Source organism: Macaca mulatta, chromosome 2 (genome assembly GCF_049350105.2).
Source record: "Macaca mulatta isolate MMU2019108-1 chromosome 2, T2T-MMU8v2.0, whole genome shotgun sequence".
NCBI lineage: Eukaryota > Metazoa > Chordata > Mammalia > Primates > Cercopithecidae > Macaca > Macaca mulatta.
This window is the reverse complement of record NC_133407.1, coordinates 91,707,170-91,721,346: the sequence shown is the minus strand read 5'-3', so window position 1 is coordinate 91,721,346 and position 14,177 is coordinate 91,707,170. Positions and strand designations below refer to the sequence as shown.

The 14,177-nt window shown below is 39.8% G+C and overlaps 1 protein-coding gene across 2 annotated transcripts in view; it reads right to left on the bottom strand.

Moving 5' to 3' along the window:
* The window catches only part of USP13 (ubiquitin specific peptidase 13), a 148,083-nt gene that overhangs the window by 111,520 nt on the left and 22,386 nt on the right, over nt 1-14,177 (bottom strand). For both annotated transcript variants that reach the window (XR_013413406.1, NM_001265638.1), the window contains 1 exon segment: nt 7,907-8,032. Coding sequence is in view for 1 of the 2 variants with exons in the window: in NM_001265638.1 (NP_001252567.1) it covers nt 7,907-8,032 (126 nt within the window). In the remaining variant the exon portion in view is untranslated.

Genomic DNA, 14,177 nt, shown 5'->3' with positions numbered 1-14,177 from the left:
TGAGATTACAAGTGCCTGCCACCACGTCCAGCTAATTTTTAGTAATTTTAGTAGAGACAGGGTTTCACTGTGTTGGTCAGAGTGGTCTTGAACCCCTGACCTCGTGATCCGCCCGCCTCGGCCTCCCAAAGTGCTGGGATTACAGGCGTGAGTCACCACACCCGGCCCAGCATCGTGTCAGCAGTAATGAAATAAAATGCCCATCAAGTGGTAATACAAAAGAGGCCATTCATCTGATGCTCACACAAAATATTTCACTCTCAAATCAAGTATAATGCCAAAACCGTATTTCCACAGTGTATGTTTTTTCAGTTACTAGGAAAAAGCACATTTCCAGTAGACCACGATGTGTGGGTTTAATGCCACATGATTCCAAGCAGCCACAGGTGTCGAGATCTTGCTGCACATTTTCTGCTTCTCAGTTTGTCCTCTCATGAGTCCTAAGGCTGCTTTCTCACATTTTAATAGTTGACTTTGAAGGCTGACTCATCCTTGTGATTCTCACATTAAGTTTTTACAGTTTCTACTACAGGTTTACAGTTCACATCTTAGGAATCTGCATTACAGAACACTTTCTCAAAAACCTGTCCCTCCAAATACTGATGCCAAAAGCACATCTCTCTTAGAATCACTCCTCTGTGATCTCAGAGCCTCTTTCTTCCCCTCTCCACTTACCTGCTTCAAAAAGGGATGAAATAAAACCTATTGCAAAGCACCTTTATCACTCCTGGAGGTCCCCTGAAATCTCTCTACAGAATTTTATGGTGTCCTTTTAATTATTTTAGTTTCACAGCCCCCTCCTTTCCTGCATGATGGCAGAAGGATAACAAGGAGGGGTTGCACGAAGACTTGCTAGAACATGAGCCTGTCCCAGACTGTGAGATTCACATCTTAGACTTGCAAAAAAGTAGAACCTCCTTCTAAAGACCATCACCTCTGCATCAGTCAACAACCAAAATCAACAAGGTTTGAGAAAATAAAACATCAGCAAATATGACTGTGCCCCTGTGTCAGATTCTGTGCTGAGGCTCGGACTGCCAACTGAATGAAGACATGTTCCATCTTTTAAGGAGCTAGCCAGCATAGTAGGGGAGCATATATGTAAACAAACGATACCACAGATTCTGGTGAGTGCTAAGAAAGATTCAAAAAAGGCACAATCATATCATAAGGAGGAAATGATCGGTTCATCTGAGGATAAGGGTGTGGGCAGGGCTGGTAAGAACAGCAGCAATCCTGGCATACAGCAGCTACTGAGTAAATATTTGTTGGATGGATGGATGGATGGATGGATGGATGGATGGATGGATGGATGGATATATGGATGGATGGATGGATGGATGGATGGATGGATGGATGGATGGATGGATATATGGATGGATGGATGGATGGATGGATGGATGGATGGATATATGAATGGATGGATGGATGGATATATGGATGGATGGATGGATGGATGGATGGATGGATGGATGGATGGATAGATGGATGGATGGATGGATGGATATATGGATGGATGGATGGATGGATGGATGGATGGATGGATATATGGATGGATGGATGGATGGATGGATGGATGGATGGATGGATGAATGAATGAATGCATGGATATCCTGACTACAGGGAGTAAAACAGGCAAGAGGGGAGTGGGGATAGAAGTAAGACATCCTAGACAGAGAAAACAGCACTGACAAAAGCATAAAATCACAGTGTGCTCCAGAAAGGAGAAGTGATTTGCTATGTCTGGAGCACAAACTTGGTGGAATAAGAGAGAGGGTTAGAAACGCTGCAGGCTCCAGATCATGAGCACCTTATAATTACATGCAAAAGAGTTTGGACTTCATCCTGTAGAAGAGGGAGAAACATCAAAGATTTAAGTGGCAGTGTGCCATAGATATGTGCATTTGGAAAGATGGCTCTGGGAGCAGTGTGCAGACTGGGTGGGATTGAAGGCAGCAAGTTTGAGGGAAGGAAGGTTAGTCAGGAAGCAACAGCACTAGTCCTTTTTTTGAGACAGAGTTTCACTCTTGTTGCCCAAGCTGGAGTGCAATGGTGCAATCTCGGCTTACTGCAACCTCAGCCTCCCAGGTCCAAGCGATTCTCCTGCCTCAGCCTCCTGAGTAGCTGGGACTACAGGCATGCGCCACCATGTCCAGATAATTTTGTACTTTTAGTAGAGACGGGGTTTCTCCATGTTGGTCAGGCTGGTCTCGAACTCCCGACCTCAGGTGATCCACCTGCCTCAGCCTCCCAAAGTGCCAGGAATATAGGTGTGAGCCACCACACCTGGTCAGCACTAGTCCTTTTAAGGATAATGAACACTCAGATAAGAACAGCAGGAATGGAGAAGACAGGGTGGACCTCAGAGCTATTTGGGAAGCCCAGGTAACAAGATCACCAGTAAGACACAGAGGGAAAGCAGATCAAAGAATATCTAGGTCTCTAGAATTGAAGAGGAAGGAAACCTTTTAGCAAGAGAATACGGTGTTCAGTCTGGGCACACCGACGTTGAAGTACCTATGAAATGCTGGAGTAGAAAAATCCAGATCAGAATAAGATGATCAGATCTTCACCTCCAGAGAGAGATTAATTTGAATGTCATCAGCTTAGAGAAAGTGGTTAAACAAAAATATGGATAACCCTGATGAAGAAAAGTATCTTTCTGAGGAAGAAGACAGGATGGCCAAATGACATCCTAGGAAATGCCAATAACTAAGAGGTAAACAAAAGAAGAGGTGTTGGTGAAAAAAACTGAGAAAGGATAAGAGGAAGCCAAGAAAGAATGGTGTCAAAGAAAACAGGAGAGGAACAGTTCCAGAGGAAAACAAGCTCAAACATGCAAATACTCAAAACGTCAAGTAACGCTAGAGCCAAAACATATCCACCAAGTGTGACAGCTAAGAGCTCACTGACAACCTGGACAGTGTTAGTGGATTAACAAGATCAGACCACAGTGTTGAGTCTTAGAGGCAGATGTAGTACAGACAAGATCAGAAAAGTTTTTAAAGAAGCTTTTAATAAAATAATGCAATGACTGAAGAAGGACACAAATTAGAAAGATGGTTTTGTGATGTTGGTTTTGTTTTTTTAAGAGACAGAGTCTCACTCTGTTGCTCAGGTGTACAATGGCCTGATAATAGCTCACTCCGTAACCTGAAATCCCTGGGCTCAAGTATTCCTCCCACCTCAGCCTCCCAAGTAGCTGGGACTAAGGCATGCGCCAACATTCCAGGCTAATTATTTTATTTTTTTTGTCAAGACGGAGTCTCACTGTGTTGCCCAAGGTGGTCTCAAACTCCTGTCCTCAAGTCAGGCTCCCATCTTGGCCTCCCAGAGCACTGGGATTATAAGTGTGAGCCACTGAGCCCAGCCTGGTGTGTTCTTTTTTAAGGTGGGGAGAAAATAAGCCAGAAGAGGGAGAAGCTGGAGATATCAGAGGAAGTGGAGTTAATGAAGGAGCAAGTTTCCTGAGGTAGGAGGAAACAGGACCCTGAGGACAGACAGAACATAGCTTTCAGCTGAGATGGAATCGAAAGTGGAACTAGTTACAGATGAGCTTCCAGGACACAAGGAATAAGTTAAGAGAGTTCCTGTGCAGGCATTCCCTTTTATCCTGCAAAGTACAAGTCAAGATAATTTTCTGAGAATGATGAGAAACGTATAAAAAAGGCTTAAGGAAAGCATCCAAAGGTTAGAATGGCCACTCACGGGAGTGGGACAGGATACAGAGTAGAAGGTTTGCCGGGCAGTGAGAGGGCGCAATAGAAGAGGAAAGGCCCAAAATGTGACATGGTCTCAAACCCATCATAGTGTGGGGTTTCCAGCAGTCTGTGCATGGAAATAGATAGTGACCCCATGGAGCAACTGCTTGGAGTTCTGGAGGATAGTTAAGGAGGCAGGACAAGAGAATAAAAGTCAGTTCAGGGTGCTGTGGATTACAGAATGTTGAAAGAAATGAATCATGAGAAGTAGGCTAAACAAGTCACGGACCTGAAGGTCTTCAGGACCTATAACAAATGATCAAAATAGGAATAAATGAGTGAAAGAGCAAAAACAAGTAGAAATTGTGGTCAGAGAGTGACACATTTAAGTTGAAATTCCAGAGGCAGAGCTAACTGTACAAGTTTACCAGCATTCCACAGTTCTGCTGCTAACTTTGTGACCCTGAGCAAGTTACTAAGTCTCTGGGCCTCTGTTTCTTTCTTTCTTTTTTTTTTTTTTTTAAGTTTTCTAAAATTTCATCACTGTATTATGTCACAAAACAGACTTCACAAGAATTATTATGTACCACCTAACAGAATTAGTGAGTGTAAATCATTCAGTACCAAGTCAAAATTAAATTATTTTGAAGCTAATCATTGAGTTTATGCCTTATCTGACTTTCTGGCCTTTCTTCATTCTCTTCCTCCTGCTCTCCCCCTCTTCTTTGTTAGGAACTTAAACAGAGACTATATTAGGATGGCTAAGGTGAGAAATTAGAGAAACTTCAAATCAGCATTGACCATTGAGAAGATCCAAAATAGTGCACAAACTATTAGAACTAAAGTAAAAGTTGAATAGCATTGCTAAATATAAAATCACCATTTATTAATTAACAATATTTCCAATATTTCCAAATACCATCAATAACCAGTTAATGTGTAAAAAATAAAGGATAGCAGTAATGGTAAAAAAAAAAATAAAAAAATAAATAAATAAAAAATTATAGGGTACTAAAAAAAATCTAACAAAATATGAGTTCCTTTATAGAAAATTACAAAACCTATTGAATGACAAAATGGAAACATGAAAAAAGAGGTATGCTATGTTAAACACTTACTCAATAAATATTTATGAAGCACCTACTATATGGAAGGCACTGTTAAGTGCTAAGGACACAGCAGTGGACAAAACCAAAGAGCTTAAACAATAATCTTAAACATAGAGCTTAAACAAGGATGTGGATTATAGATTAATCTATAAATTCAATGTGATTGTCATCAAAATCTCAAATAGGACTTTTAAGCTAGATGAACTAATTCCATAATCCATATAGAAAAATAAATGCCTAGAAATACCCAGGAAAATTCTGGAAAAAAAAATATGGCTTCAACCACAGCATCAGAAAAAAAAAAAGAAAGAAAAATAAATAAATATGGAAAAAGTGCTTGCACTAAAAGATATCAAGGCTTGCCACACCAATGCAGAGATAGACAAATAAGATCAACAGAACACAACTGAGAGACTGAAGAGAGACCCAAATGTGAATGGCAAGTTAAAATATAAAAGGGTAGCCAGGCACAGTGGCTCTCAGCTGTAATCCCAGCACTTTGGAAGGCCAAGCCAGTGGATTGCTTAGGCTCAGGAGCAGGAGACAGGGCATCACGGTCGCCTGGGAAACCCTATCTCTACAAAAAATATAGAAAATAGCCAGATGTGGTGACACATGCCTGTGTCTCAGCTACTTGGGGGGCTGAGGTGGGAGGATCGCTTGAGCCCAGGAGGTTGAAGCTGCAATGAGCCGTGGTGGCACCACTGCACTCCAGCCTGGGTGACAGAGTGAGAGCATGTCTCAGAACACAAACAAACAAAATGTGTGTGTGTGTGTGTGTGTGTGTGTGTGTGTGTGTGTGTGTGTAAAGGGTGATATTGCCAGGCACGGTGGCTCATGCCTGTAATCCCAGCACTTTGGGACGCAGAGGGGGGAGGATCATAAGGTCAAGAGATCAAGACCATCCTAGCCAACATGGTGAAACCCTGTCTCTACCAAAAATATAAAAATCAGCTGGGCATGGTGGTGCGTGCCTGTAGTCCCAGCTACTCAGGAGGCTGAGGCAAGAGAATCACTTGAATCCAGAAGGCCGAGGTTGCAGTGAGTCAAGATCGCGCCACTGCACTTCACCCTGGTGACAGAGAGAGACTCCGTCTCAAAAAATAAATAAATAAAAATAAAAATAAAAGGGTGATACTATAAATCAATGGGAAAGTTTGTACTACTCTATGAATCATAAAACAACTAGTTATCAATATGAAAAAATAGATTCCCATTCTTCATACAAATACAAAAATAAATTATACATGGATTAAAGACCTAAAACGTTAAAACAGTCACATTCACACACACTTAAATAAAAATGTAAAAACTACTGTAAGAAATGTGATATAGTTTGGCTGTGTCCCCACTCAAATCTCATCTGGAATTGTAAGTCCCACAATTCCTCCATGTCATGGGAGGAACCCCGTGGGAGGTGATTGAATTATGGGGGCGGGTCTTTTCTGCGCTGTTCTCATGATAGTGAATGAGTCTCATGAGATCTGATGGTTTAAAAAATGGGAATTTCCCTGCACAAGCTCTCTCTTTGCCTGCCACCATCCACGGAAGATGTGACTTGCTCCTTTTTGCCTTCTACCATGATTGTGACACCTCCCCAGCCACATGGAACTGTATTAAACCTCTTTCTTTTGTAAATTGCCCAGTCTTAAGTATGTATTTATCAGCAACGTGAAAACAGACTGAAAACAACCTAGTACAAAATGTCTTTATGACCTTGAGGTAGGAAACAATTTCTTAGACAAGATACAAAAAGCACAACTCATAAGACAAAAAGTTTAATAAATCTAACTAATTCAAAACTTACAACTTCTATCCTACAAAATAATTGATAAACAAAGTAAAACGACAAGCCACAGACTCAAAAGAAATTTAGTAAGGCACAGAACTCAAAGGAAATCTAGTATGTAACAAACAAAGGTTTGGTATCCAGAATGTAAAAATAACTCATCACACTTATAAGAAAAAGATAAATCCATAAAGAAAATAGGCCAAAAATATAAATAGGCAAATCCAACAAGAAAAAAAAAACAGAATAGAAAGTACAAAGAGATGTGCCAAATATTCAGATGCCACTTCATAATCATGAGATTGGCAAAAAACAGAAATCTGACCAAGGGTTGGTGAGCGTGTGGGAAAGCAAGAAATCATAATTATTGCAGATCGGAGTGCAAATAGGTACAATCACTCTGGGGAGAGACTTGGCACTATCTAGTAAAAACAAAGAGAAGCATAACATGAGCCTGCACAACCATGTTGTGCAGATCTAGAGATCTATTTCCTGAAGAAATCTGGCACTTGTACCCCCAGGAGAAGTGTACAAAAACGTTAATTGCTGCATTCTTTACAGTAGCAAAAAAATAGAAACAATCTAAATGTTCATCAGTAGGAGAAGAGAATAAATTACAAGGTACTCATAAGATGAAAAACCAAACAACTATTGAAATCAATACATCCAGATGTATCTCGACATGGACAGATCCCAAAAGAAATGAAACATTTGGATGCTGAGGGGAAAAACTCTTCACAGAATTATAGGTAGGCGTACGATAGCATTTATCTACATCTTTAAAACATATAAAGTTATACTATATTTTGTTCTTAAATATGCACTTGTTAATAAAACATACTGGCGTGCGTGGCACAGAAAAAGTTCACAGCAGTGGTTACTTCTGGTGAGGGAGAGGGACAAAAGGAACTTGAATTTTTAAGGAAGCTCTATTTCTTATACCAAAAAAACAAAACAAAACAAATCTGAAGCAAGAATATTCAAATGGGGTTTTTTCCCTGATTTTTGGATCCATGAGTGTATCTGCACTTTTCTGTATTTTTAAACCTAGTTTTTTTGTTTTCCAATTAGTCAACCTATGTATTCTTAAAAACACCAATCAGAAGTTTAGAGGAAGAAAAATAAAACCGGTTAAGATAAGGTTTGGGAGACTCTCTGGATTTTGCAAACAGTGCTGTTTTTGTTTCTCATCATCAAAGGGAAACAGAAGTTACGTGGGCATGGTCAAATCTCCACGTGAGAAAGCACATTGAGACAACCTTACGGGAAAGACATCAAGGCCAGTTCTCTGAAAGTGCGGCTCTCACCTCTCGGACATGTCTTTTCAGGTGCATGTATACACTCTGTCCAGTTTTTCGAAAATGTCTTTCAACATGTTCCCTTCCAAAGGCCAAAAATGTATTCATGCATACATAGAGTCCGCCTTCAGAATTCTAGAAGAAAGAGAAAAAGTACATTAGCCAAGGATACCTAGCCAAGTAGTCAGATACAGAAAGAGGGAAAGGGAAGGAAGGCAAACGCTGAAGATAAGGCCTGGCAAAGGGCCACCGAGGCTCCTGCAGTCATCATCAATGACCCTTCGGCAGCTCCACAGACACCCACAGCAGTGGTTTCACCCCAGCCCTGGCTCCAAATGCTCCTATGGACAACTGAGCAATCGTTTCCCAAATGCTGGCTACGTTCACAGTGAGGTGAGATCTTCAGAGGCTCTAGGAAATAAACATGCTTGTCTGACAATAGGGCAAAGGAAGAGAAAGGTAGAAAAAAGTTGGCAAAACTTTCACTGTAATATTTTATCACCGTTCTTCCTCATTCATTGGTGCAAGTCTCCAGGAATGCAAAGTTTTAGGTCATTTTAGCAGGAAAGGGTTCTTCAAAGATATTGTTCCCTTTCTTTGGTGACACATGATATTTGATAGTATTCATGAATAAACTATAACAATGTAGCGCTGGGCGCAGTGACTCATGCCTGTAATCCCAGCACTTTGGGAGGCCGAGGCAGGCAGATCACAAGGTCAAGAGTTCAAGAACAGCCTGGCCAACATGATGAAACCCCATCTCTACTAAGAATACAAAAATTAGCCGGGCGTGGTGGCGGGCGCCTGTAGTTCCAACTACTCAGGAGGCTGAGGCAGGAGAATTGCTTGAACCTGGGAAGCGGAGGTTGCAGTGAGCCAAGATAGCGCCACTGCACTCCAGCCTGGGTGACAGAGTAAGACTCTGTCTCGGGAAAAAAAAAAAAAAAAAATGTAATAAATAAATACAGGTCGAATATCTCTAATTCAAAAGTCTAAAATGCTTCAATGAGCATTTATGTTAAAGTATCATGTTGATGTTCAAAAAGTTTCAGATTTTGGAGCATTTCGGAGTTCTAATTTTCAGATTAGGGATGCTGAAATAGTAAATATAATGCAAATATTCCAAGATCCAAAAAAAATAAAAATCTGAAACACTTCTAGTACCAAGCATTTCAGATAAGGGATACTCAATCTGTAATAACAATAAGTACATAATAAAGGATGAAATCTTATAATGCATGTTATTGCATGTCTGATATGCTTCAAGTATATTGTTGTCTTTCTCTCTCTCTTTTTGTTATTTTTGTTTGTTTGTTTGTTTGTTTGTTTGTTTGTTTGTTTGTTTCAACAGCATCTCACTGTGTTCCCCAGGCTGGAGTGTAATGGCAGGATCCTGGCTCACTGCAGCCTCAACCTCCTAGGCTCAAGACCCTCCCACCTCAGCTTCCCAAGTAGCTGGGACTATAGGCATGTGCCACCATACCCAGTTAATTTTTGTATTTTTTGTAGAGATAGGGTTTTGCCATGTTGCCTAGGCTGGTTTCGAACTCCTAGGCTCAAGCAATTTGCCCACTTCAGCCTCCTAAAGTGCTGGGATTACAGGTGTGAGCCACCATGCCCAGCTTATGTATATGTATATTATTTCAATGCTAACCACTGCAAGTTGCTTATTGTTATTTCTACTTTACAGTATTGTTATTTCTACTTTACAGTATCAAAAAAAAAAACTAAGGATAAGTCACTTACCCAAGTTCACACAGCATGGAAGTGTTACAGTTGAATCTATTTCTCCTTTTATCCCTCCATGCCACATTTCAAAGCACATAATATTATTTAGTTAAAGACATACTGCTACAATGAACAGTCAAGGATATGTTTGAATTTTAGATACTTGATTTTCTATCTTAATTTCATCTCTTGTTTTCTCTCACTTTGCTTAACATGCTTTTCTATAAACTTAAGCTACAAAATTAGCCATCCTTTCCTCAAAGGAAGAGGATTTTCTTAAGCTATGGTTAGTCTCACCTGTCCAAATAATAAAAATAATAATAATAAAATAATGTAAAACTAACTTTTGAATGCCTGACAAAATTGCCAATAAATACCTTACAAAATTCCTTACAGTGCATTTCAGTAGAGCACAAAGTACAATATCAAAACAAACATTGATGTTTATTACATATATATTTAAAAATTGTTTAAAATTCCAATAATTTTGTTTAAAATTTGTTTAAATTCCAATAAAAATTGTTTAAAATTGTTTAAAATTTGTTTAAAATTTAAATTCCAATAAAATTATTTAAAATTCCAAAACATTGTTTAAAATTCCAATAAAGATTGTTAATTTAAACAATTTTCTAATAATAAAATTCTCCAACATTGTATCTAGAATTTCTAAGTGAGGATATAAACAGTCCTCTCACAATGTGAACACTTAACCATTAACTCAAGTATGTGCCTCTTACTGTAGCATACACATTGCAATAAGCAAATTAAATAAATAACAGGTATAAAAATCACAAAGAAAGAAGTAAAATGGTCTCTATTTCCTAATGACAATACTGTCCATATGGAAAATTCTAAGAAATCTACACAAACTAGTGAAAATAACAACTAGTAAAAGCAATAAGTGAATTTAGCAAAATCACACGCTACAAATTAATAGACTAAAGTCAACCGCAATTTTAGATATTAGCAACAAACACTTGCAAATGAAATTTTTAATGCTTGACTTCAAAATAGCATCTAATCCCAGCATTTTGGGAGGCTGAGGCAGGTGGATCGTTTGAGCCCAGGAGTTCAAGACCAGTCTGGGCAACATGGAGAAAGCCTGTCTCTACAAAAAAAAAAAAAAATACAGAAATTACCCAGCCTGTAATCCCAGCTACTTAGGAGGCTGAGGTGGGAGGGTCACTTTAACCCAGGGAGGTCAAGGTTGCAGTGAGCCATGATTGTGCCATCCGTGCTGGGTGACAGAAACAGACCCTGTCTCAAAAAAAAAAAATCCAAAAAAGCTTATAATTATAATATAGCTTGTGTTTCTGGATAACTTTTCTACCTTTACATGAAATCATTTAAATAAAATTAGAAAAGTCCTTCAACTAGAGACAATACATTACATGCATTTAATCAACAAATTAGGTAAATATTTTCAAAAGAGTTTTCTAAATAAACATGTTTTTTGGATAGATAGACCTCTTAAGAAAAACATACTGCATCACTATAATAGTCAATTATTCATTAAATCCATTAAATTAAGCATCACATATTGTGATTTTTAAAAAAAGTTCCATTCTCTTCCAATAAAATGTTATGAATTCGAGCCAGAAGATTTACTGGGGAAAATAGGGAATTTGTAATAGAGGTCATGCACTGTCACCAGCTAGCTCTCTGGCCTAAGGCAGGCTGCCATATGCGGCTCTGAGCTCCAGTGTTCTCCGCTATAAACATGGCCATAGCAGTAATTTCCACCACACAGAGTTGCATGAAATTTAAAGGGGGTGAAATACATCAAAGTGCTTTCTGTGATATGTGACAATACATAAATGTTGTTTATTATATATTATGGGCTAATTATCATTATCTCATTATCCAAATCATTTTATAATTGGGGAAAACAAGCAGAAGGTAGAATAAGTGAGTCTGACAGCCACATAGGCTGGGAGTAACAAATACTAATCTGTCAGAAAAAAACACTAGGCAATTAGTAGAAGAACCAAGAAATTCGCAATCAGAAGAACAAAAATGTTCAAGGACAGTATTTTTCTAAAGAAAAATATAGAAATACTCTATAATCCAAGAGTTTATAGTTTCTTAAGTAATCATAGTCTTTCCCAATTTCATTGTCAAGGGTTTTTTTCTTATTAGGGAATCTGATGGAAATTTATTTTATTTTATTTTATTTTCTCATGGAGTTTTGTTCTTGTTGCCCAGGCTGGAATGCAATGGCACGATCTTGGTTCACCGCAACCTCCACCTCCCGGGTTCAAGCGATTCTCCTGTCTCAGCCTCTCGAGTATCTGGGATTAGAGGCATGCGCCACGACACCCAGCTAATGTTGTATTTTCAGTAGAGAGATGGGTTTTCACCATGTTAGCCACGCTGGTCTCCAACTCCTGACCTTGTGATCCACCCACCTCGGCCTCCCAAAGCGCTGGGATTACAGCGTGAGCCACTGTACCCGGCCAGAAATTTAACATACCAAACATGAATTCTCAATTTCTGAAGCTGCTTGATAATGTCACAAAGTCCATAATCAAAGAGAAAAATTCTTTGACACTCAGAAAGGAATGGCCAGATAAGGAAGGATTTCATTATGACATCAACAGGTGGCCGGGCACAGTGGCTCACACCTGTAATTCCAGCACTTTGGGAGGCAGAGGCGGGTGGATCATTTCAGGTCAGGAGTTCGAGACCAGCCTGGCCAACAGGGTAAAACTCAGTCTCTACTAAAAATACAAAAGTTAGCTGGGCATGGTGGCAGGCGCCTGTAATCCAGCTACTCGGGAGGCTGAGGCAGAGAATTGCTTGAACCCAGGAGGCGGAGATTGCAGTGAGCCGAGATCACGCCATTGCACTCCAGCCTGGGCAATAGAGCGAGGGAAAAAAAAAAATCAACAAGCTTGCTCCACTGGACACCAAGGCTGGCCACAGAGGTAGTGTGTGCCCCTCTACAGGGCCAATGCTAACAGGGAGGCCCTGCCCAATGCGCTCACCAGTAGTTCTAAAAATTCAGGGAACATTAAGACAGAAAACCCTTCTAAACCTATCACATATAGAACAAACACCCCAGTCTAATGATCTATGCTTTCTCCTTTCTTGCCCTATTAATGTCTAAATATTGGTCCTATCATACACTGTCTTTCACATACAGAGTCAGCACCCCATGGCCTCTGCTCCCAACAGCTTCTTTCAATCCTGATAAAAAGTCATGTGGATAACTGTCTCCCAATTTCCTTGTGACCAAAGCACAGAGAATGGTATACAGCCCACAATCAAGCTAAGCTACCTGACTCATAGAGTTTCAAACCCTCAACCTCATCCTCTCATTAACCAGCCATCTTCTCACTAAGATCACCAGCCAAGGAAGCATGGTAAAGCACATGCCTCCATGTGGACAAAAGGGCAGCCAAGAAATCAGGCAAGTGCAAGATGACGGTGAAATGCAACTGGAAGAATCAAAGGACAGTGTACAAGTCCATTCTCATACTGCTATAATGAAACACCCAAGACTGGGTAATTTATAAAGGAAAGAGGTTTAACTGACTGACAGTTCCACGTGGCTGAGAAGGCCTCAGGAAACAAAATCATGGCGGAAGGCAAAGAGAAAGAAAGGCACCTTCTTCACAGGGCAGCTGGAAGGAGAAGTGCTGAGCAAAGGGGGAAAAGCTCCTCATAAAACCATCAAATCTCATGAAAACTCATTCACTATCATGAGAACAGGATGGGGGTAACCAACCCCATGATTCAATTATCTCCCACCAGGTGCCTCCTACAACATGTGGGGATTATGGAAACTATAATTCAAGATAAGATTTGGGTGGGGACACAGCCAAACCATATCAGGCAGAATACAAAATAAAACTTTTTTTAAAGTAATGGTGGTAGAGTGCTCTATTAAATTAAAATAGATTACAGGCCAGGCACAGTGGCTCAAGCCTGTAATCCCAGCAATTTGGGAGGCCAAGGTGGGCAGATCACTTGAGGTCAGGAGTTCCAGACTAGCCTGGACAACATGGTGAAACCTCATCGCTACTAAAAATATAAAAATTAGCCAGGCGTGGCGGCACACGCCTCTAGTCCCAGCTACTTAGCAGGCTGAGGCAGGAGAATTGCTTGAACCCAGGAGGCAGGGGTTGCAGTGAGCTGAGAACACACCACTGCACTCCAGCCTGGGCAACAGAGCGAGACTCCGTCTCAAAAAATAATAATAATAATAATAAAATAGGTTACAGATAAAACTTATATAGCTTTGGGGAAATTTTTTTTAAAAAATTAATGGTAGCATAAGAATGGAGGCTCCAGAAATATATGCATTCTAAGATAACTGTTTAATATATGTCAAATCACAGGAAATACAAAAATGTGGAAAAGAACCACCAATAAAAGCTACTAGGAAAATTAACATCAGTATAGAAGAAAATTAATCTGGATCTACAACTTAAATGAAACACGGTAATAAGGTCCAAATAGATCCAAGAAATAAGCAATTACAAAACTAAAAAGAGCAGAATCATACATTCAGCCCACTTTTAAAGGGGAAAATAATTTCTGGCCAAAA